Here is a 24,590-nt window from a genome sequence, read left to right as displayed (position 1 = left end):
AGACTTCTCAAGAGGTGTTTTATGGGACTACAGCCAGGTCTACACTAGCACTTATGTTGGCAAAACTTTTGTTGCTCAGAGGTGTGAAAAAAAACACATTCCCCTGAGCAACAAGTTTTGCTGGCATAAGCACTCACATGAGCATCTGCCACCAACAGAGCTACTACCGCTTGTTGGGCCTGTTTTTATTATGCCAACGGGAGAGCTCTCTCCTGTCAGCGTACTGCAGGCACACAAGCAGTCTTACAGTGGCACAGCTGTATTGGCATTAACTACCAAATGAGATTTACTCAGTATTTTTTTACTATTTCAAAGCACTGATAAAAATGCTTACTATTTGTCTGGTTTACGAGATTTAACCAGCCAGTTATATGACAGGAAGAGCTTTACTGCTTCACAGTTGGAAAGAGTGGCAGTTCATCCAAAAGGGAAAATATAGATTTGCTTTTGGAAGATATGCTCAGAGCTGAAGCTTTCTTCTGAACCTCATCCGCCTGCTTGAATTTGGTGAAAGGGAGGTAGAATGGGTCGGGATTAAAAACAGCATTGAGTGCAGTAGGGCAGTCCATGAATCAAGGGAAAGTTTACTCATTTTATCCTTTCCAACTCAAAACAATTTTTTCTACCCTAGAGAGAAAAGCAAAACACGATAATGATGCAAGTAAACAGAAGATACAGTAACATGGATTGCTGGTAAATTTCCAGCTTGTTCTTGCTATGGCACACAGACATTTGCTCCTCTACTTAAGTGTTAGGCCTGGTCTACACTATGCGTTTAAACCGATTTTAGCAGCGTTAAACCGATTTAACGCTGTACCCGTCCACAGTACGAGGCCCTTTATATCGATATAAAGGGCTCTTTAAATCGGTTTCTGTACTCCTCCTCAACGAGAGGAGTAGCGCTAAAATCAGTATTACCATATTGGATTATGGTTAGTGTGGCCGCAAATCGACGGTATTGGCCTCCGGGCAGTATCCCACAGGTGCACCATTATGACTCCTCTGGACAGCAATCTGAACTCGGATGCAGTGGCCAGGTAAACAGGAAAAGCCCCGCAAACTTTTGAATTGTATTTCCTGTTTGTCCAGCATGGAGCTCTGATCAGCACGGGCGGCGATGCAGTCCCAAATCCAAAAAGAGCTCCAGCATGGACCGTACGGGAGATACTGGATCAGATCGCTGTATGGGGAGACAAATCTGTTCTATCAGAGCTCCGTTACAGAAGACAAAATGCCAAAACATTTGAAAAAAATCTCCAGGCTATACAGTGCTGCGTGACAAGCGTAACGGAAAGCCAAAGAATCAAATGGACACTCATGGAGGGAGGGAGGGGGTACTGAGGACTCCAGCTATCCCAAAGTCCCCAGCAGTCTCCAAAAAATATTTACATTCCTGGCTGAGCTCCCAGTGCCTGTAGGGTCAAACACATTGTCCGGCGTGGTTCAAGGTATAGCTCAACAATTTACTCCCTCCGCCCCCACGTGAAAGAAAAGGGAAAGAAATCGTTTCTTGACTTCTTTGAATGTCACCCTATGTCTACTGAACGCTGCTGGTAGACGCGATGCTGCGGCAGTGAAGAGCAGTATCCGCTCCTCCCCCCTGCCTGGTGGCAGATGGTGCAGTAGGACTGCTAGCCGTCCGCGTCATGAGCCCGTGAGTGCTCCTGGCTAGCCTCAGGTGAGGCTGGCCGGAGGTGCCTGGGTAAAAATAGGAATGATTCCTCGTCATTCCCAGTAGATGGTACAGAACGGCTGGTAACCATCCTCATCATAGCAACTGGAGGCTGAGTTCCATCACCCCCCTCCCTTTCCTGTGTAAAGAAAAGATTCTGTCCTGCCTGGACTGTCATAGCAGCGGCATGCTGGGCTCCTCTCCCCCGCACCACTTAATGTCCTGCCTGGACTGTCATAGCACCGGGAGGCTGCCTCCCCCTCATTTTATCTCATTAACAAGTCAGTGTTTCTTATTCCTGCATTCTTTATAACTTCATGACACAAATGGGGGGGACACTGCCACGGTAGCCCAGGAAGGTTGGGGGAGGAGGAAAGCAACGGGTGGGGTTGTTGCAGGGGCACCCCCGTGAATGGCATGTAGCTCATCATTTCAGCGGGATCTGACACGGAGTGGCTGTGCTCTCTGGTTCTCTGATACACTGGTTCTCTAGTACACTTGCCCCATATTCTAGGCAGGGCCGACCTCAGCCAGGGGCACCCATGATAGCAGCAGACAGTACAGAATGACAGATAACCGTCATCTTACTGCCAATTTACAATGGCAGCAGACGGTACAGAACGACTGATAACCGTCTCTGCTATCATGCAAAAGCAAATGAATGCTGCTGTGTAGTGCTGCAGTAACACCTCTGTCAGCGGCATCCAGTACACATACGGTGACAGTAAAAAAAAAAAAAGCTGAACGGGCTCCATGGTTGCCGTGCTATGGCATCTGCCAGGGCAATCCAGGGAAAAAGGGTGCGAAATGATTGTCTGCTGTTGTTTTCCCGGAGGAAGGAATGAGTGATGACATTTACCCAGAACCACCTGCGACAATGATTTTTGCCCTATCAGGCACTGGGATATCAACCCAGAATTCCAAAGGGTGGGGGAGACTGCGGGAACTATGGGGTAGCTACGGGATAGCTACCCACAGTGCAACGCTCCGGAAATTGACGCTAGCCTCGGACCATCGATGCACACCGCCGAATTAATGTGCTTAGTGTGGCTGCGTGCACTCGACTTTATACAATCTGTTTTACAAAACCAGTTTATGTAAAATTGGAATAAGCCGGTAGTGTAGACGTACCCTTAGATAAGTGAGCACATCAACACTTACCTACTTGTATTTATGAAACTAAAGCACAGATTCTTGCCTCTTGTTCCAAAATTAATCAGCAGACAGTTAATTATAAACTTCCACCAATTCATGTTAATGTAACTAATAATATAACAAAGATGTCCATGCATCTGAACATTATATAACAGAGATCTGCACCTAGCTAGACATATTTTGACTTCACTTAGTGAGATTTAATAGTTTTTGACAACATCCGTCACTGAACAGAGGGAATGGTTTTGTGCCACAGAAACAAGTCAAGCATTTGTTACCTGGACTATCTCCAAATATGACAACAGATACCTGTGAGAACATGCCATTTCTTGAAAGGGAAAACACAGCAGGTACTTACCTAGGAGATGAAAAGCATGCAGCAAGTAGCAGCTACCTCTGTGCCGCTTCTGTGCTGCAGCTGCTTAGCTCTGCCAAGTACACAGGTCTAGCACCACGAAGACATGCAGGGGATAAAGTTTCTATGAAAGAGGGTATGTCTGCATTGGGGAGGTTTATAATGGACCAGGAAATGTAAGTGAAGCTTCTCCTGTGGAAGGGGCTGTTTTTGCCTTGTGCATATCAGCGTTATAATCCACGTCCTGTTTTCCATCACTCCCTGAAGTGTTCCCCTTAAAAAAATGATATTACCAGGACAGATGTTGAATTATAGAATGACTGAGGTTCAGATATCACTGCCATAAATATGATAATTCCAAGAGTGGTATGAACACTTGGTGTTTGCTCGCTCACTCCCTTTCCCATCCCCCATAAATTTATGACGTGCCAACGGGAAGGTTGGGTATGCATGTTCCAGTTCTCCTCTAGCACTAACGAAATGTTTTATTAACTTACGCTACAGGAAACAGAGATAAACATTTTTGCTGAAGTAGATACTCACCAAGCACAATGACCACGGTCTTCAGGAGACTCATCATGGTGTCCCGATTTCTGCGGGGCCCAGAACTGTGCCTGGACATTCTCATAGTCCTTTGGCGGACATACCCAAAGATATGAGCATATAGGACCACCATAACCAAAAAAGTGACCAGGTTGAAAACAGCCCAGAAAACCAAGTAAGAGTCACTATAGAGTGGTGCCATATTGGAGCAGTGAGTGATATCACAGATACAGTTCCAGCCGACACTTGGTATAGCACCCATGACAATGGCCATAGTCCAGATGACAACAATTACTACCACCACTCGTCGGTTGCTCATCCGAGTATGCAGCTGCATTCGGAAGACGGTAATGTGCCTCTCAATAGCAATGGCCAGCAAATTGGCTACAGAGGCCGTCAGGCTAGTGTCAATGAGACCCTGGCGAAGAAGCCAGGTGCTTACAGTCAATCTTCTAGTGTTGGGTCCCGTGTTAAACATTAGGTAAAAGTAGGCCAGCCCTGCAAAGAAGTCCGCAGCAGCTAAGTTGGCCATTAAGTAATAAATAGGAAAGTGGAAGCGACGGTTGACATAAATAGCCACCATAACTAAGAGGTTGGCCAGCATTATGAAGATACAGACGGTAATACCCAGTCCCATCACAAGCTTGCTGACAGTATTCCATTCAGTGGCTAAGTATTTTCCACTCCGGTTATAAAAGAAGGCAATGTTTTCATTGTAGTAGCACTGGGGTTCACTCATGACTGTGGACTGAAAAAAAAAAAAAAGAAAACAGACATCAGAACTGAAAGCGGCATTCCAGTGACTGCAAACTTGCCTCTACGAGTAAGGCAGATGCTGAAACAAGGAAACATGAATAATTCTGCAGACAACGTATTTAAATTCATATCCAAGATGACATTACAATTGCTTCAGAGTGGTAGCTGTGTTAGTCTGTATCAGCAAAAAGAATGAGGAATCCTTGTGGCACCTTAGGGTACATCTTCACTACTGGCCAGATCAACGGGCAGTGATCGATCCAGCGGGGATCGATTTATCACATCTAGTCTAGACACAATAAATCGATCCCTGAGCACTCTTCTGTTGACTCCTGTACTCCAGCTCGGTAAGCGGTGCAGGCAGTGTCGACAGGGAAGCAGCAGCATTTGACTCACCGCAGTGAAGACACAACAGTAAGTTGATCTAAGTACGTTGACGTCAGCTACGTTATTCATGTAGATGAAGTTTGCATAACTTAGATCGACCCCCCGCCCCCAGTGTAGACCAGGCCTTAGACACTAACAAATTTATTTGGGCATAAGCTTTCATCAGTGGAAAATACAGTAGGAAGATATATATACATAGAGAACATGAAAAAATGAGTGTTGCCATACCAACTCTAACAAGACTAATCAATTAAGGTGGGCTATTATCAGCAGGAGGAAAAAAAAATTTCTAGTGATAATCAGGATGGCCCATTTCAAACAGTTGACAAGAAGGTGTGAGTAACACTAGGGGGAAAATTAGCATAGGGAAATAGTTTTTACTTTGTTTAATGACCCATCCACTCCCAGTCTTTATTCAAGCCTAATTTAATGGTGTCCAGTTTGCAAATTAATTCCAGTTCCACAATTTCTCGTTGGAGTCTGTTTCTGAAGTTTTTTGGTGAAGAATTGCAACATTTAGATCTGTAACTGAGTGTCCAGGGAGGCTGAAGTGTTCTCCGACTGGTTTTTGAATGTTATAATTCTTGATGTCTGATTTGTGTCCATTTATTCTTTTGCGTAGAGACTGTCTGGTTTGGCCAATGTACATGGCCACGCTAATTTTCCCCCACTGTTATTCACACCTTTGAACAGTATTAAAAGAATTGTTAAGCATGTTACTGATACATAAAAATAATGATAAAATTATTTATCCTCCTCAAAAAAATTCAGAATTTTTCAGTCAACTCTATTCACTAAGTGTAAACCTGTACTTTTAGCATTACTAACACATGAGAACTAAGTATGTGCACAACTGGGAAACAGAACTAGTGGGTGGAGCTAAGTAAAAACAGCAGCTGAAAGATTTCTTTGGAATTATTAAAAGTTATTTCCACTAATGTTTATTTGTGAAAGTCAATACTACCAGGGAAATTCCTGTAAACCAACATGGCAAAAACCTTCCATGTATACACAAAACGTGTTGCACAGCAGGTAAAGCTTCAGTTAAGGAGTAAAAATATCCTTTCGGTTACAATAATTTTACCCTCCACCCTAAACACTGCTCAGTAGGCTGAGCTTAACTTTTATAAGTCTCCAAATAAAGCCCTTTCCTAGAAGTTTGGCCTTTAAGTCCTAATTATTTATCAATTAAAATCTCTTATAGAATCCCTCAATTGAATAGGACAACTCATGTTCAGTAGGACAGACTTAAGGACATAACACATATGGCTTTAAATTCTTTGTTCAAAGATTGTGAGGGAATAATAGCTCAAGTACAAAAGCCCTTTGGAGAGAGGGGAAGTCGTATAGGATTTAATTAGTGAACACTATAAAAAGCTTTGCCAGAATCTGCATTATTATATGAATACCAAACTTTTTGCAAATTTTACAGGAGTAAACTGGATGAAGTTCTAATGGCTGTGTTATGCAGGAGGTCAGACTAGATGATCTAATGGTGCCTTCTGGTCTTAAATCTATCAATGAATGTTCTCTGTTGCATTCATGCACTAAGTTTAGTATCTGAAAAAGAAATTTCAGCTAATCAATACCCATATTTATGATCTGAGCTTCACTGTTGCCTCTCCGCAAACTGATTAGGGAAGCCAGTTTTTCTTGCAAATATAGTTTTGAGGATTACATTTTTGTAGTTGTTCGGCAAAATAGAGCTAACTTAAAAAATGCAATCTATATAACAGTCGAGTGCATAGCATTGTCCCCTTCCTGTCAGAACCCCCACCATTCCAAACACACATAAGCAAGCTATGATAAAATGAATGCATTACAAGTAGCAATGTTAAGTGTAATGTATCTCATTTATGTATAAAAAGCCAATCACCAAGCCAGCCGGAAATATATGCACACACAATGCATATATGAATATAGGGTATGCTTAAACAAGGATTGGTTAAATTCAGGAATGCTACAGAACTTGAGTATCCTAACAAGAACCTGACTGTAGAGTCTAATAATACTGAAGACAGTGGGTCACAGTGCTCTACAAATTGCTCTTTCCAGGAGTTTCAAAGGAAGGAGCTTTGCTTTTCAGTGGATGCTAGTCTAAAGTCTGTAACTGCTGGCAAGAGTCATCTCTATTCCCAAGGGAAAGAAAGGCATTTCCACATTTCAGACATGCAGGTGTTTGCTCTTGAGAAGGAAAAGGGCAATTTATTCATGCTCTCTATTGGACTTTGAAGAGACCTCAAGAGGCACATCTGGGATAGTAATCAGGTCTGGTTTGCGGACATAGTGTAAGCAGGGGAGCTTGCAGCTGATCAAGCTCTCCTCTTTCCAGCACACATCTTTATAGAAGAGTTAACCACCCATCTACTGACTCTGAGATTCCAAGGCAATGCATTTATATACTGAATAGTTCTACATGACAGCTTATGGCCAAGCAATAAAAGAATGGGGGATGTCTTTGGACATCCAAAGGGTTAACCTAACATAATGGCATAAGCAAACAGACAGACCCGTCCCCAGCTCCTGCCCCTTCAGGAAAGAGGCAGGGAAGTTTATATTTTAATTTCCTGAAGTTTCACTCTCAGCATTTCATAGCCCAGTTAAAAACAGATGTTCAAGGTCCTAAACTTTACCGTATCCATTTAATAGATGATTTCAGCAGAGGTTGATTTAAACTGAATTGCAAATGTTCATTTTAAATACATATTTTAATGTTCCGGAAATAAGTCTATTATGAAGCATAGATGAGACAAATGAAAGGCAGAAGAGTAGGAAGCCAGACTCAGAGTACCTGGTTAATCACATCACAGGCTGAGCTTAGTTCTCAAAGAGCCAATTCCTCCCAACAAAATAAAATAAAAGAATTTGTTAAGAGACCGTCACATTTGTAAAATCTTATTTATTAAAACATTAGTAGAAATAGTTCTAACCAAAGTAAGAAAGGGCCAGGAGATTCAGCACTCAGATTTAATAAACAAAATTCACTCTGCCCCTCTAAGCAATGTCCAATCTTCACTTTTACAGGAAAGCCAACTTTGCACAGGGCTCAAAGATTGCTATTTCCTATCTTTTTTCTTTAGACTCATAACTTCCCTTTTTGAAAGACCCCACTAGGGCCAAATCATAGATATCATCTTGTGATCACCCTGCAGTGGGGCGGGGAACCAACATCCTGCCTCAGCTACTCTCCCTCCTCTGCCAGGTGCATGAAAACCCTGGTATTAAGAGAATTGCAACAGCATCCACTCCTTCCCTCTGTGGAATGTCACAAGAGCAGCTTAGGGGCCAGCAAAGAGGAGCCAGTGAGTCCAGAGGACAAGGATATCTGAGGTTGGTGAAGATTCCATCACCACTTTTTCTCTTCTGGTAGAAAATGTAAGTGAGAGGAGGTGCTGGCGGCTGAAGCAGGAACTTGAGATAAGAGCTCTGGAAATTCACTGCAGCAAGACTGGGAACCACCTGATTTTCAGGGTGAAAAACAAACGTTGACAAGTTTTCAGAACACTAGCAATTGACTGATATTTTCTAAACGAAGCATATGTTAGCACTGGGAGGGTCTGAAGGGTTAATGGTCACGGTATATAAACCCTGCTGGGACCTGACAGTTTCAAAGCTCATTAGTGAACAGCTCTAAAATTAGCTACCCAGCCTACCTAACAAAGAACACTCAAGTGCATTATTTTTTATTTCTCATTGTGTAATCTTCAGACCTGAGAAATTCCAGAATAAGCCATTTTCAAGTGTTACTGAAAGCATACAAAAAAATTTCAAAATTCTCCCAAAAAGTTTCATCAACAAAGCGAAAAGCTCATCTCCAATTAAAATTAAAAATTCTGCCACATTTTTCTTACGTTGTTAGAAAACATGTAGAAGGGATGATGGCTTCTTGGATTTTTTAAAAGTTGAGGGAGGGATCAAAATCATGCTTATAACAAAACATCAAATAAAACTCAAGGCCTGAAATTTTGCAACAAGAGTTTCAACTTGCATACAGCCTTCTTCAAGCCAGTGAAACTCAGAGCAGACTGATTGCTTTTGCAAGATGAGATCTTGACTACCTTGCTCCCTAATTAACAAAGACCCCCAAGAGAAGCAGTAATCTGAATGCCCTCAGAGAGATCCAGAAGACAGTTTCTTCAACAGAAATTTAGAGTCAGGAAGGATGTGGGATTCTGTGCTCAGAGAGACTTGGATTCACATACAGTGTTTACTGTAGGAGTTGTCTGGAAAAAAGTGCTGCTGCTTTGAATTTAACTACATGACTTAAAATCTACCGATGCACCAGGAAGACTAGACTTGAGAGACAAACCAGCAATCCCAGCCAAGGGCCCAGACTAAAGGGTAAAAGGTTAGTCAGCATATGAATAATTCCCCACCCATCCCATAATTAAAAAATCATATTTCAGAAAACGAACATTGCAAGTTGAAAAGGGTCTGGTTAGTGGTAAACATGGATTTAGAGCACAGACTAAAATGACTTGGCTGTAGAGTGCAAAATAAAGAGGAGGTACAAAAACGAAGTGTAAAAAACCCCTTTTTTTTTTACACAAATATATTCATCTAAATGTATGTCTGAGTAAAGATATTAACCCTTATTTTCAACTTCCTAAACTTAGAAGAAAGTAAATGCTGGCTGTGAAGTCCACAAAAGAGGGAACTTTGACACATAGAGCCTGATTCTCCACTGCCTTACGTCATGTGTAGGTATTTACATCTTACAATGTGAGTGTAAAACATTATCTAGCACTTTATATCGATTTTCCCACAGTCATTTTAGTCTGTCCTCTAAATCCATATGAGAATCATGCCCAGAACATCCACAGCCTATGACTGCTGAGACCACTACAAACCCCCAAAAGAACTGCAGGCATCAAGAGATGCACTGAAAGAGGGTCAACACCTTATTTGGTTTTACAGACAACATTGTGGGGCAGCATTGAACAAGTCTGGCTGCTCACGTACATGAATGGGCAGTGCTAATAACCATACTGCTCCTCTCTAAGGGCATGTCCACATTACCGGTAGATCTGCAATCGATGTAGCAAGTGTTGATTTAGCAGGTCTGGTGAAGATGCACTAAATCGATGGGAGAGCATTCTCCCATCGATTTTGTACTCCACCTCCCTGAGAAGCATAAGGGAAGTTGATGGGAGACGCTCTCCTGTTGCCACAGCGCAGTGTAGCCACTGCGATAAGTGGACCTAACTACGTTGACTTCAGTTACGTTATTCATGCAAGTGAAGTTACGTAACTTAGATCGATTCAGCACGGTAGTGCAGACCAGCCCTTTGGTACGTCTACGGTGAAAGTAAAGATGTGATTGTTGCACAGTTAGGTATAGCTGTGCTAGCTTTAACCTAGCTAGCACAGGTAATGACTGTAGTGCAAACGTGGCAGAACGGGCTTCAGTACAGGCCAGTGAGCCCACTGGGTTGTCTGAGTATGTACAGAGACAATACTTTGTTCCCAGAGAAGTTAACCAGCTCAATGTCCTCTACCAGTCACACAGGCGCTCAGGAAAAGGACTATACATTAGCTGCTGGAGACAGAAGAGGGAGAATGTGTCAGTAACAGTTGGGCTCTGGATCCAGGTTCACATGTCTGGGTTGAACCCCAGTGCAGGGGAGTTTTCTGTTGCTCTGTTTTTTACTTATGTTGCATGACTGGTCTTCTGCTTATAAACAATATCCTTTGAAGAAAACCCTGGCTGACTATCTTGGTGCTTTTATTTCTCCCAAGCCAACCCAAGTAACAGTCTAGCAACTGAAACCTTATTCTTTCTTCTGAGGCTCAAAATTCATATTTCCAAAGTCATTTATTTTTGAGACACCTTCAAGATGTAGGCTGTGAGTTCTATTAACAATGGCTCTGCCTCTCGTTTATACTGAAGCCATTTAAAACCCCTTCAACCATGTAAAGAGGCCTCAAAGGGGTGGCAAATCTTATATTTACACCCATTTTAAGGTCCTTGTACATGGCTCTGGCAATGTAAAAGAGGCCTTTGTGTCAATGGGAATCAAGCCCAATATTCCAATATCTTTAGTACACTTTTTGAACAAGTTGTATTGTGGCCCAGTGAAAGCTTGAATGACGATGGAGTGTAGCATCTGTCCTCAATATTGAGAGGTTTATGTGGGAGCATAAGGAATGAACAGCCACTGGGGACTGTGCAGAAAGAAACAGTTTTACCACAAGAAAGCATAATTCATTGGAGACACAGATCCTGTTGGAAGCCACGATTACGACCTCCACAGGTTGCCTGTAAACCCAAAGAGGGTGTTGACCTTCTTTAATGGTTATTCACTGTAAAGTTATTATGAAGAAAAATTCAAAAATAGTTCCCCTGGAATAAAAAAAGAACAGGCAGCAGGAAGTTTGGCTCTCTGATCTCAAAATCCCTTTCTTACCAAGGGACGGTTGAGCAGTCTGCTAAAGATAAATGGAATACCGGCAATTTTACTGAAGTTTTGTTTTAAATAGTAAAAGGAATTAAGATTGCAAATTTGTTTCAGTCAAGTCCAGTTAACCCTTTTAAACATTACTATCGCATGCTCCCAGTCCCCCGCAGATACGCTCACTATCACTGCCCAAAGCATTTCCCTGCCACCAGGCCAGCAAAAAACAACACAACAACAAAACCAAAAAACCCAAACAACATATTTGGAATTTGTTATCCAAGGTAGCTGGGGAAACGAGAAGCCAAAAAAAGTTTGGAAAGATTTCAAAAAGTGAAATTAAAAAACAAGCACTGGGGATGAGGGAGGGGTTTGAGGAGTAAGACAGGGCAGGTGTGGCACTCTTCCAAGACAACTCTCTTGTGCTAAAATACCACTGTCACTCAGTAGATTGTGCAGGTCTTCATAATATGGTCCTTTATTTGTACATGCTTTGATGAGCAGAGAAATAGTTAACAATGGAAACATTTAAAAGTATTGCATTAGGCATCTGAGTTAACATCCACTGAGATTACTAGTCCAGTCCACACATAGCAAGTCCAGTCTCAGATTCTGCAAATGACAGTACACCTCACTGCACCAGCCAGCCTTGAAAATGTGGCCCAAATGCACTTCAGCAACCATAACCGCTAGAGAGTGACTGTTGTTAATTAAATCCTATATTCTAGACCAAGAAGGCATCACGAAAGAGGTACCAGCTCACCATTTTCAGATAATGCTGAGCACCCAACCTAAAATGATCAGGCTCCTTTAAAAGATGTCAAGCCAGGCAGCCATAAATCACTCATGACTACCTTTGGAAATCTGGGCCAGAAAATCTCTGATGTCTTTGGACTGCATTGCAAAGCAAGTCGGGATATTCATTTGGCAACTGCAGGTTTACAGCTCTTATTAAAATATTTGTAATTACACCAGTTCCCAGGGGCCCCAATCAGGTTCAAGGCCTGATTGTGTTAAGTGCTGTACTAATGCAGTCTCTGCACTGATGTACTTTGGGATGAAAGGAGCTATCAAAATACCTTCACAGAGGACTTTCAGTCCATAGTGAACTGCAATGTGTAGACTTTGTGCCCAATCCTATTTATATCAAAATACTGATTGGCTTCCATGGGTGCAAGACTGATTCTCTACAATAGGATGCTTGGACCACTCTCTACCTCCAAATAAGATGCAACTTGCAGCTTTTGCATGCAGTGTACAAGCAAGGTAAGCATGTGGGAAAACTTAGCCAGTAAGGAAAATGTTTATTCAGAATTATGTTTACTAGTGTAGGACATTTAGCTTGGGGTAGGAAAACAAGTTTTTAAATGGAAATAATAAGACTACTCAGTATTTACCTCTTGAAATATTTTTTCCTGGCAATATACTGGACCTTTGCGTACACAGACAGCATTGATCCATCTCTCAGTTTACTTTGCGTTGATGGACTCTTTCATGAAACACGTGTAAACAGAATATATGAAGATGTACATAACAGAACCTCTCTTTTTGGGACACTGGCAACAATGGGCTCTCTATCAATGACACATTCAAGCCCGACCAACCAGAAGTCCATAAAACACAATGCTATTCTACTCTGTAACCATGAATACATATTTTGAACACTGACCATTTCATTTGGCGCAATGAGAAAGCCACACAGTGTTTAAGTTTCCCCTTATGAAATGCCTATAATTGGGTGGATTCATGTTTATCACTAGTTATTCATTTCCTGGCCTGTCTGACCACTGCTGATTTGCTCTCTCATTCAAAGTACTCAGTGCTACCAGAGATCTGTTTTGGTAATGTCTTTAATCTGTTTACTCACCTGGAGGGGGGAAATGCTACATACTTCACTCTGCTCACTACTACAATTGGGAGCCAACCCCAAATCACAGACAATGATGTTTTGTCTAAGCGGAGGGGACAATAGCAGCTTTGCTGCTCTTTTACACATTAAGGCTTTTCTCAGGCATCAACAGTTATGAGCATTAAAACTAAGTTTATCATCAAAAGCAGGAATAGCCACTGTGGAGGCAGAACCACCCAAATCATCCTACAACAGTCTAGGGAGATAGTCTCATTTGTTTAAATTACAGCAACACTTTCTACTGGAATTAAAAATGTATCAACATTTCTCCCCTCTCATGTTTGTTGTTCCATTTTATTCCATCACTGTCAATGTAGTTCCACTGATCGTACTGCAACTAAAGAGTTCAAAGGTGCAGGCGCTACCACCGTTTAGCCACATGTCAGTGACTGGAGTTTTCTACTATGTCACATTTTGAAGAAGCAAACCCCAATGCTGTGCATTTCCCCCTTTTCTGGAGCAAACAGTCACTTCACATCACCTACATTAAAGGTCATGATATCTCAACCACAAGATTTCACCTTCACCATGGGGGTGAGGAGTGTAAGGAGGAGGTCAGCATGTCTTACAAGATTATTCAGTATAATGAGACAAGGAAAAGAGCTCAGATTAAGGACACTGAAAGAATATTTACAATGAAAAGCGACAGTGCCAATAGAAGGCTGCTAGAAATGGGATTGGAAATACATAGGTCCGATATTAGCTACCATTGCATTCTCCCTGCCCTTTTCCCCTCCTGCTCGTTGCCACACTTTTAAAAAGTTATAGCATTAGCACATGCAGAAGCAGGAATACGTGGCGAGGAAAGGGGAACAAAAACGTACTCCATTTCAAAAGGAGGAGAATTGCTTTCTGAAGACTGGTTTGGCAAGCGCAGAGAGGACAATGAAAGTGGTCTTCTGGACTCCCTTTTAGAGCAATTCCAGATATTTATTTGTGTGTTCCCATTTAAATCTAGCTCTAGGTAGCTCTGGCAGGCAAAATCAAAAATCAAAATGTAAACAAAAACACAACAAGAGAACGACGGCCTTTCTAGCGTGTTTGAAGTGCTCCAAGAGCTCTTAGTTCATAAGATCAAATAATTTCTCCTTGAGGCTGTGAAGTGTAAACAGAATGGATAAACTGTTTCTGGCCTCTAATTTCCCACTGTGGGGAAAAAATATAATCCGCTCTCCCTTACCCACCACCTCATCTTTAAAGACAACCTTCTAATCACTCTATGCAGTAAATTATCTTATCTAGAACATCATTAATTATCGCTTCCCCTTGCAAACAATATACGGCCTTTCAGGCATCCTAAAATGCTTCCTCAAGATTCCTGCTGGCCACTCAGTAAACCTTTCTACCTACTACACTATGGGGTTCCTACAGTATATCTCCCTGTGTAGCATTTTTGCCTATATGAAGATGAGGGGGAAAGATTGGCTGAAAAGAAGGAGGAAAAAGGAGTAGGAGGAAGTCACACACTTAAAAACAAAACAAAACAAAAAACCAGTCCAAGAAGCTAAAGATGAAGACTCATGTTTATCAAGTGTTTGTTACTTTGTGTCTCTACTATTACTTCAGTTAAGGGGGGTGATTTTTTTTACTATTGTTATTTGTATTGCAGTAATGCCTCTGAGCCCCAAGTATGAATCAGGATCCCAGTGTGCTAGATGTTGTACAAACACAAAACAAAAAGATGGCCCCTGCTGCAAAGAACTTACAACTTACTGCTATCCATTTCTGTATGTGGGCAAAGTAACCAGCACCTGAGAGATTTATTCTTAGATTCTTTCATTGTTCAAGTGCCTTTCCTTGAAGGATTTGAGAGGTGTTGGTACATACAGTGAGCAGCTTTAACAAAAGTTATTCGTATTTCCTAGTCATCTCCTTCTCCTAAAGCTCATAATCTTCACAAACATCTAAGAATTAATCTGCATAGCCATCAGGATGTGCACACATCTTCATGTACAGTGCGAGCACAAACTTGAGATGGAGAAACATTTTAAGTTACATGCAAGCTTTAACAAAAAGGAGTTCAATTATATTAAACACTGTACTACATACAGTGACAAACCATAACCAGAACAGAAGTACTTGTGGCACCTTAGAGACTAACACATTTATTTCAGCATGAGCTTTCGTGAGCTACAGCTTACTTCTTCGGATGCATAGAATGGAACACACAGACAGGAAATATTTATACATACAGAGAACATGAAAAGTTGGAAGTATGCATACCAACAGGAAGAGTCTAATCAATTGAGATGAGCTATCATCATCAGGAGAAAAAAGAAAAAAAAAACCTTTTGAAGTGATAATTAAGATGACCCATAGAAGGTGTGAGGAGAATTTAACATAGGGAAATAGATTCAATTAGTGTAATGACCCAACCATTCCCAGTCTCTGTTTAAGCCTGAGTTAATTGTACTTAATTTGCATATTAATTCGAGTTCAGCAGTCTCTCTTTGGAGTCTGTTTTTGAAGTTTTTTTGTTGCAAAATTGCCATAACCATTCTTCCTGATCCATACATATTTCACATTAAACAAAAGAAAGATTAAAATGGGGCATAAATTTTAGGCACTGAAGGCTGAGAGGGACATTACCTATTTTTCAAGTTAGTGGTGAGCCATATAAGATACTGAATATAAAAAAAGAGGAGCTAACAGCTATACCAAATTCAATTGTAAAATTAATGTACAGCATGGACAGATTATGAATAAGATATGCTTGTAACAAAGAAAAACTATGGAAAAACTGATCTTTCATACCAGTTAAATCTCGACTAACTCTTTAAATCCCATGTTCAAAGATGTGATCGATCCAAAGAAACTTGTTTGGGGCTAATGCAGGATGATCTTCAGTAAAAAGGTACCACTCAAGGATTTCTACTGTTATTCATTATTAATTAACTCCAGCAAAATACGTGGCCAGTAAGAATATTAAAAATTCTTACAATAAGATTTTTAGAAATAAAATGGCCTAACCATTTTGAAATTAGGAAGACAAGTCCATACTGTGGAATGTGACTATATCATTTTTAAATCTATTGGAAAAACACAAATGCCTAAAACATCTGAACATATTATGAATTACTGGAATTAAAAACAAATGGATTTGTTTAATGTGCAGAACAGCCTCCTGGAGCAGAGATTGCTTCTATCAGGTTTCAGGTCTGGATGAGCCAACTGCCCTGAACATTCACCACCCTTCAGCTAGAAAAATCTCTGTGTGTTTAGTTTGCAGTTTGCTTTAACTGACTTGGTTCCAACCTAATCATCTTTTCCATTAACCATTTTGGTTCCTTATGTTCATACCTGCTGTTAAAAAAACCCAAAAAACAAAACAAAAAAAACCCACTTTACTTTAGCCTACAAATAGCAGCAATTCAAAATCTCACATAGTAATTTTTTTCCCCACATGCAGTGATCCTGGATGACCTAGCATATTACAAGCTATATGCCAGTTGATTTACAGTCATTACACATTTTAAATTGACTTGACTAGCACCCCAATCCTAAAGTCAGATTCATGCAGGTGCACTGATCACAATGGGAATTCATCCAGACACCTATACAGATCTTAATGAAGAATCAGAGCCTAGTTTTGTAATAGTGCTGTGATAAGAAAGACACATAAAAGAGATGAACTCACAAGTGTTTAGAGATTATATTTACACAGTGTGTACACTGCACACACACAAAAAAGTGTATTAACTCGTGTTAACTAATCTGTGGTTTTTTGTTTGAAGTTTTTGTTTGTTTGTTTTTGCAGTTTAGACATACCCTACATGTGGCTGAACTGTTCTTTTTCTAATGTAGAGGTAGTATAGTACCTGCTAGCTCATGCAATATTTGGTCGACGGATGTGAATTTAGTAGTAATATTTTGGCCAATAGAGACTCCCTGAGCTTTCTCATTAACAACAACAAACGGAGAGTAATTGTGTGTGTGTGTATGTGCACGAACGCGCGCATGCACACACACACACGACTGTGCCTACAACTATTGGGCCCTGATCCCAATTGGGACCTCAAGGTGTGACAAAAACACAAACAACAGTGGACTGTGAACTAGCATCTATTAATAAAGTACTGGCGCTAAGAACAGAATAGTGTCACTTCACAAAAAGGATAACATTATGCAATGAATGCTGAGTATATCCAGAGTACAAAACATTAGGAGGAATTCTATCAATGACTTGAAACCAAGCCAGCCAATGATTAGGAATCTAATCTTAACACCTTTGCACACACAAGTTTGATCAATTCCACTCTACCAGAATTTTGTATTTGTCTACTCACCTCAATTACCTGTGGTAGTGACATCATTGAGGAGGGCACCAAAGCAGATGGGACTGCCATGGTAGCTCAGCAGATGTTAAATATGTTAGGCCCCTCCTCCACACCTGAAGTATTGACACAGTTGGTCAGATCTCAATCATGCTGGCATTCGCTCCTAGAAAGAAGGGAAAAAATCTTTAGATCATCAAGAAAGCCATGTAAGCATAACCACCCAAATACCAAACTGCCTCCAAACCAATCTCCGATTATTTTAATTGCATGGCACAGTTTGCCTATTGGATGCATGACCATTTACAGAAGACTTGAAAGAGATGTTTCAAGAGATACATTGAAAGTTTGGTTCAGGATAATAAAATATTTAACCCAGCCAGGTAAAACTAAATTGAAACATATTGAATCCAGCAACATGTTAACAAAAGAATTCCAATGTATGTTTTAAAAGAAATGAAATATCATGACATACATAGTACCAGTATTATATGCATGCATTTCTTCACCAAGAAAATTGTTTCAGAAAAATTAGTTTTCAACTTGTATTATATTAGCAATTTCTAAAGTACCAACATGATAAAACAACATTTTATTTTTTATTTGAAACGAGATAATATAACTGCTCTCATAGCTATAATTGTAAACCAGGGACAGATTTCAAAAATGGAAAGTATCTCCTCTCCCCTCCACATTGTCTAAATACTGCAGCATAATACACTATGATCACATTAACTGCATATTTTTTTACCATCAATATAGAGTAACTACTAGAAGCTTGAGTCTCATCATAAGTGATACTCAGTTTTAAAAGCAAAATATGCTTACTCAAGAGTGCAATTAAATACTTGAAAATTCCCCAAACTTCTTCAGAAACACCTCAGTGCTATATTTTAAAAAAATACAAACATTACTGCTCGTTACCCATCTCTAAAGGAGACAGGCATTTGCATTTAAAGGTAATATAATGATCCCAGCTTTCCCAAGACACGCTGAAATAATTTGGAGGATGAACAGAAGTACAGCAGCCTTTGATAATTTTTAGTTTGCATTCATTCTTTTTTGTTTGTGCTACTTACACCACTCAAACAAACTGTTTTTTTGTGAAGTATGAGAAACTTATTCCTTATGTCACTTATTAGTTTAAGGTTCACTTGTTGACTGACTTTTGTTTTATGGGGTGAGAATTTTGTCAAACATTTTAACTTTGTCTTCTGTTGCCATAGATATATTCTTTCTAACATCCTCATTTTTATCCGGTGTCTCTCATATAGTTTTAGATAATTTCTCTGGATAGTTTAATTGAGTGCATAAAATGATATTTTAAAAGAGTCTGCCACTTCAATAAGCATGCTAAACCATTTCAGAAAACTGCAATGACCCTTCTGAAAAAATTTAAGTCTGGCCTTTTGCTGCCTGTGTCTAGCATAGATTTGTTGTGCTGTTGATCTTACAGCATTTTATTACCACTGGTGCAGTTCAAGAAGCAGTAACAATGGTGGTGGCATGAGTGTAGACAAGGCACTGTAATTTATACCCTCACGTCATCTCACCCTTACTAAAGCTAGTCTAAATGTCATTCTGGCAAAAATGCCAGCAGTTGCCTGATCCTACCATTGTTACCACTAGTATAGCTAGTAATGCAACAGTAGGAGTTTTAAGATGAAGTTTAACAAACACCATTGTGTCTTGGTAATTAACACACATGCACTCAGTACAGTAGCAACATTCTATGCATCTGATACTAATGTACTTCAAATGTTCTCTCACCTAAGTTGCGGGTATTTAAAGGTGTACTCAAATGTAGTTTGAGCTACTGGTCTCAGGCAGAGATATACACATTTGTAAACTCTGGGCATGATTATTGCAAGTCGTCTTTAGGAATGAAACCACATTCTGAAAAAGCTCCCAGTGATACACAACATAGCAGCCTGTGCAATTAGGAATATAGGTCAACGTAAGCACATTGCACCAGTACTCCTCAAGCTATGATGGCTTCCCACTCAACATGAAGTACAGTTCAAAGTCTCAGTCCTGCTTAAAGTCCTTCATAGGATCAACACTAGGTGCCCAAGAGATGTTTTCTTCCTTGGCAACCATGGCAACCTCTGACAATGGCTACATGCCACAACTCTTGAATAACTTGGGGAGATTCCTGGAGTGCCGGAGACAGAACTTTCAGAGGAGCTGGACCTACACTATGGAACTTACACTCACAGACAGAATGATGGTGCTCAGGACCAAATACAAAACACACCAACAGCCAATACCTTTGTTAAAAACCTCAAGACATTTCTCCTACATGTTCTGAAGGAGGTATGGAGAGTGATTTTCTTTACTGCTATTTCAGTCCTTGAACTATGATTCTAGTATTGGAGCACACTTCAAGACAAATTTAATTACAGTTTTTCCCACAAACCAAAGATAAAGAACAAAGGTGCAACAGGAAAACACATTTGTTAGTGAAATGCAAAAGAGTTCCCCATTCAGGTTGCTTTGACTGAGGTTATACCAGCTTCTTTGTGTATTTCCCTTCATTATATGTGCAAAAAAATGAAGTAAAGAATGGTGAAAAGAAATAAAGTTAGCGTGTTCTTTGAAACTAGTTTTAAGATAATGATCAAATTCCAGGATCTCAACTCTTGAAAACGGAATTTAGCAGTTTCATTTGCAAAACAAAACAAAAATCCCCAGCGTCCCTGTATACTGATATATATTAATGGCCATGGAAAAGATTTAAAAGTTTTGTAGGTAAACTTAATGCTGTCCCTACCTAACATCGCCTTTCCTGGAAGATGTTGTGAAAAACTGCTCCCACTGACTGTACTGAACATCCATCAGATATGCAAAAAAAAAAATAAAAAAGAGTTAATTGCTATTTATCAGACTGAGGCCACAGTGTAGTCATCTAGATCAACCCCGTCAGTAATTTTCCTATTCTTAATTCACTTTCCTCAAAGCCAACATATATTTAGCATGCCAAGTAAGAGCAGATAGTAATGCAGGAAAGCTGAATTCCACATGCTTCTCTGAGTCAGTCATGTCTTTTTTTGTTTAAGCTCAGTCTCTGCCTGCCATTGTGTAAGATATTCCTCCCTCTTAAAAAGGGTCATCCTAGAAAGCTTGCTTCAATTTCATACATAGCCCAGCATGCTTATATCACATGTAACTGAAACCGACCATCTTCCATGCACTAGGGTCAGTTTTTCCATCTTCTTTATATAGCTCTCCACTGAGCCCTCTTCTCCCTAGCTTAGCTCCTGCAAGAAATCTTTTCATTCTTTCCACACGGCATTCTGCTCCAGATCTCTGCTACTGTCCTCACGTTGAGGAAAAAACATGGAGACCTCACCTTCCCCAAAAGGCCTTCGGAGGAAACTAAATAACCAAGACAGAGCACTTTAAAACTCCCAAATCCTTTGCAAAAACACAGTTGTAGCTATTTTATAACTCTCTGATTTTTGGACTAAACACAATGCCCTCTGACAAACACAGAAAGCAGATTAACACTGTGTGAATATTAGTGTGCATTTATTTATTTTTTAAACCAAAATAAACTTCATTATTTGATCAAACACGAATGTCAGTAAAGATCTTTTCTAGTCCTAGGCCACTAACTTCCCCTGCCACTGATTTGACAGATTTTATCACTTTCTCTCTAGCCTCGGTAAGCCCGGCCGAAGTGCCTCATGAGGTCTTAATACCTTCTCTAAAGTCAGATAATGATCCACACACACTATATTTTTCACATTGCTTCTTCTTGCCTCTTTTTATTCCCCAAATGTTGTTACTGTTAGAAAATAGTGTTCAGGTTCTAATGAGAAAAAAGGGGAAAATTCAACACAAATGAGCAAAAAACTCTGTTTTACTAAATTTAGGGAGAGCTGTCCAGCTTGGAACAGAAGTCACAGAAATCTGATTACCAGATAAGAAAAAGTTACCATTTTCTGTCCTTCTCCTTATAGGGTCGCTAACTTTCTTATAGCACAAAACTGAAGACCCTTGCCTTGCCTTGCCCCTTTCCCCGATGCCCCACCCCTTCTCTGAGGCTCCATCCCCACTCACTCCATCCCCCTCCCTCTATCGCTTGGGGTTTGGAGTGTGGGAGGGGCTCCAGGCTGAGGCAGGGGGTTGCAGTGTGGGTGGGCGTATGGGCTCTGGGCTGGGGGTCCGGGCTCTGGGGTGGGGCCAGAATAGAGGGGTTCAGGGTGCAGGAAGGGGATCCAGGCTGGGGCAGGGGGTTGGGGCACAGAACAGGGTTTGAGGTGTGGGCTCTGGGAGGGAGTTTGGGTGCAGGAGGGGTTTGGGGTTGGGGATTGTGGTGCGGGAGGGGGTGCAGGCTCCAGGAGCCAGTTTGGGTGTGGGAGGGGGCATGGGCTCCACTCACCTCAGGTGATTCCCCACAGGTGGCGACACGTCCCTCGGCTCCTAAGCAGAGGCACAGCCAGGCAGCTTAGTACGATGCCTTTGCCCAAAGACGCTGCTAGCGCAGCTCCCACTAGCTGTGGTTCTCAGCCAATGGGAGCTGCGGACCTGACGCTTGAGGCAGGGCCAGTGCGTGGAGCCCCCTGGCTGGCCCTTCACTAGGAGCCAAGGGACATGTCACTGCTTGCAGGGACTGTGCGAAGCCAGGTTGGGAGCCTGCCAGCCCAGTACCAACCGGACTTATAATGGCCCGGTCAGCAGTGCTGACTGGAGCCACTAGGGTCCCCTTTCGATCAGGCATTTCAGTCGAAAACCGGACACCTGGCAATCCTATCTCCTTATACCCGCCAGACAGTATCAAGGGACAAAAAAGATTCTGAATCCATTGATCCTTAAATTGGTTATGTTCACGGTATCTTGTACAAAAGTAAGAGATACAACACACAAAGCTTAAAACCAATTACATGCTATCTTAATTTGATTTTATTTAGAAGTTTAATGCATCTTGGCTCATTACTCCTCAAATGGGGAGAAAGTTTTTATGGAAACAGATATAACCACTAATGATTTGTTTTAAGGTTTCTCCAAACAAATACAAACTACGGAGTTAATTCAAAATTCCTCAACATACTCTGAGCACACATTTCTATTTATTCACTTAACCATACTTAATCGCTTCTACAAACATATACATTATTTCTTTTACCAACTACGTTTAATAGCTAAGTAAAGAGAAGTATTTTAAGACTTTTTTGGGAATCACCCGCTTAAGCAGCAGAGGGTGCCACCAGATACAACGAGGGCTGTACTAGAATGTGTGTCCCGCGGTGTGAGTTTGTTCATTTGTTACATACTCTAGATACTTTGACTAGATGCATTAGAGATACTTTAAAATGTTGAGCACAGTACCAGAGAGGCTACAGGCTTGACCCACAAGATGCCAAGTATCTAGGGTGACCAGACAGCAAATATGAAAAATAAGGACAGGGGTTGGAGGGTAATAGAAACCCATATAAGAAAAAGGCCCCAAAATCGGGACTGGCCCTATAAAATCAGGACATCTGGTCACCCTACAAGTGTCTCTTGACAGGTACTGAGCATCCTCAACTCTCATTCACTGCACTGGCAGTTGAAAGTACTCAGTAATATGCAGGAACTAGCCAGGAAAGAGGCGGCGGCAGACCATAAAGAGAACCAAAGAATCAGATAAAGTCTCTGCAAGTGAAAATGGCAACTGCTATCAAAAAGGATATGGCTAATTTTTACCACCTGGTGACTTACTTGCAGTGAGCTGTTCAAACACAATATTAAGAGCTGAGAAGTAAATCTGAGACCTCAGGCCTCTACATGGGTTGCATTATTATTTTATGGGGGTTTTTTTTTGGCAAACAAGAATCACTCTAACGCTACAGTCACAGGTACCACATACAATTTCCTCATTCTGAAAATTTACTTTGCATATGAGACTGAAGAACTAACCAGCACCATTTTTTATTTGAATTGTATGTCCGTATATTAGGAAAATCAAATACATAACCTCATTTTATGAGGACTGAGTTCATTCTACACAAAAGGCACATTTCCCACTCCCAAAATTTTCTTTTAGAAAATGAAAACTGGGGATGGGTTTTCAAGGCAACAAGATAGACCAAACATTAGATTTAAATTAGCTTGTAATTTAAAGATAGGTTACAGTGGTTATTTGTACGAGGCATTTAAGGTCTTTTGCAGTTCATACCTGACATGGGAATTTGTCCTATATAAAAAACAGAGTATATAGATATATCTACCTATATATTTTAAATAATGAAACAGTTAAATTAAGTACTATCAATAATTGTATATTACTAATACATTGTAGTATACCACTAAAAAACAAGGAAGCGTGAGACACCACTACAGCTCTCTGGTATTACATTTTGGAGAAGTGAAGAGAAAATGAAAATGTTGAACCTGGGTTATACAGCATGAAGATTAGTGAAGAACAAGGTAGTGGTGTTCTCTCGACAGATAGAATTCTGTAACGATAACTGAGGGAAGTATCAGAAGGTATGAAGAGATTCAAAACTCCTGTAGGGGCACCTCCTTGTGGCTAGGTCTGGGAATTAACTCTTGCCCCATCTGGCGCCTCCTTCCATCGGTTACTCAGGCTGTGGCCCCATTCTCTCTTCATGACTCTGCCCTCCGACCAGGTCACTAGATAGTCCTATCCGTCCAGATAAAGTCCCATCGGACAAGCTGTCCATATGATATTTCAAACAGTCTTCCATTCCAATTCCACATCCTGCGTCACTCTCTCAGTGACTGGTAGGGAACCCAGGCCTGCTTTCTACTCTGGATTCCTGCCCTGGGGCCCTATAACTAGCAATATAAGTCTTTTTAGTCTCACACTCTGTTGTTATTTCCCTGGGCTCCTTTCAACCCCTCCTCTCTCTCCTTGCCAATCTCTGAGTTTACCCAAGAGCTTTCTCCACTCCCTGTTTCTACTTCACCCCTCTAGGCCTCTTGTAAGACTGCCCAGTCTAGGCAGGACTCAGGTCTTATTCTCCCCCTGGATTTCCTCCTTGACCTTGGCCAACTCCTTTCTCTCCAGGGAATGAGTATAGATCTCATATCTGCATCCACCCTCCTGCTCTCACTTCCTAGCTTTATGCTCCTAGCCCAGCTAGGTTTCATCTGCCCTAGGCCGTATCAATCCCTAGTTCCCCTGCAGCATCTA

At 41.0% G+C, this 24,590-nt stretch overlaps 1 protein-coding gene across 5 annotated transcripts in view; it reads right to left on the bottom strand.

The window, feature by feature from the left end:
• The window catches only part of LPAR1 (lysophosphatidic acid receptor 1), a 109,320-nt gene that overhangs the window by 49,930 nt on the left and 34,800 nt on the right, over positions 1-24,590 (bottom strand). For all 5 annotated transcript variants that reach the window (XM_050943180.1, XM_050943179.1, XM_050943181.1 and 2 more), the window contains exons 2-3: positions 17,459-17,612; positions 3,726-4,473 (exon numbers count right to left, since the gene is read on the bottom strand). In XM_050943180.1, coding sequence (XP_050799137.1) covers positions 3,726-4,473; positions 17,459-17,518 — 808 coding nt within the window. In that variant the 5' untranslated portion in view covers positions 17,519-17,612. The remainder of the gene's footprint in view (positions 1-3,725; positions 4,474-17,458; positions 17,613-24,590) is intronic.

Source organism: Gopherus flavomarginatus, chromosome 3, assembly GCF_025201925.1.
Source record: "Gopherus flavomarginatus isolate rGopFla2 chromosome 3, rGopFla2.mat.asm, whole genome shotgun sequence".
In the NCBI taxonomy this organism is placed as follows: domain Eukaryota; kingdom Metazoa; phylum Chordata; order Testudines; family Testudinidae; genus Gopherus; species Gopherus flavomarginatus.
This window is presented reverse-complemented; position numbering and strand designations above follow the sequence as displayed.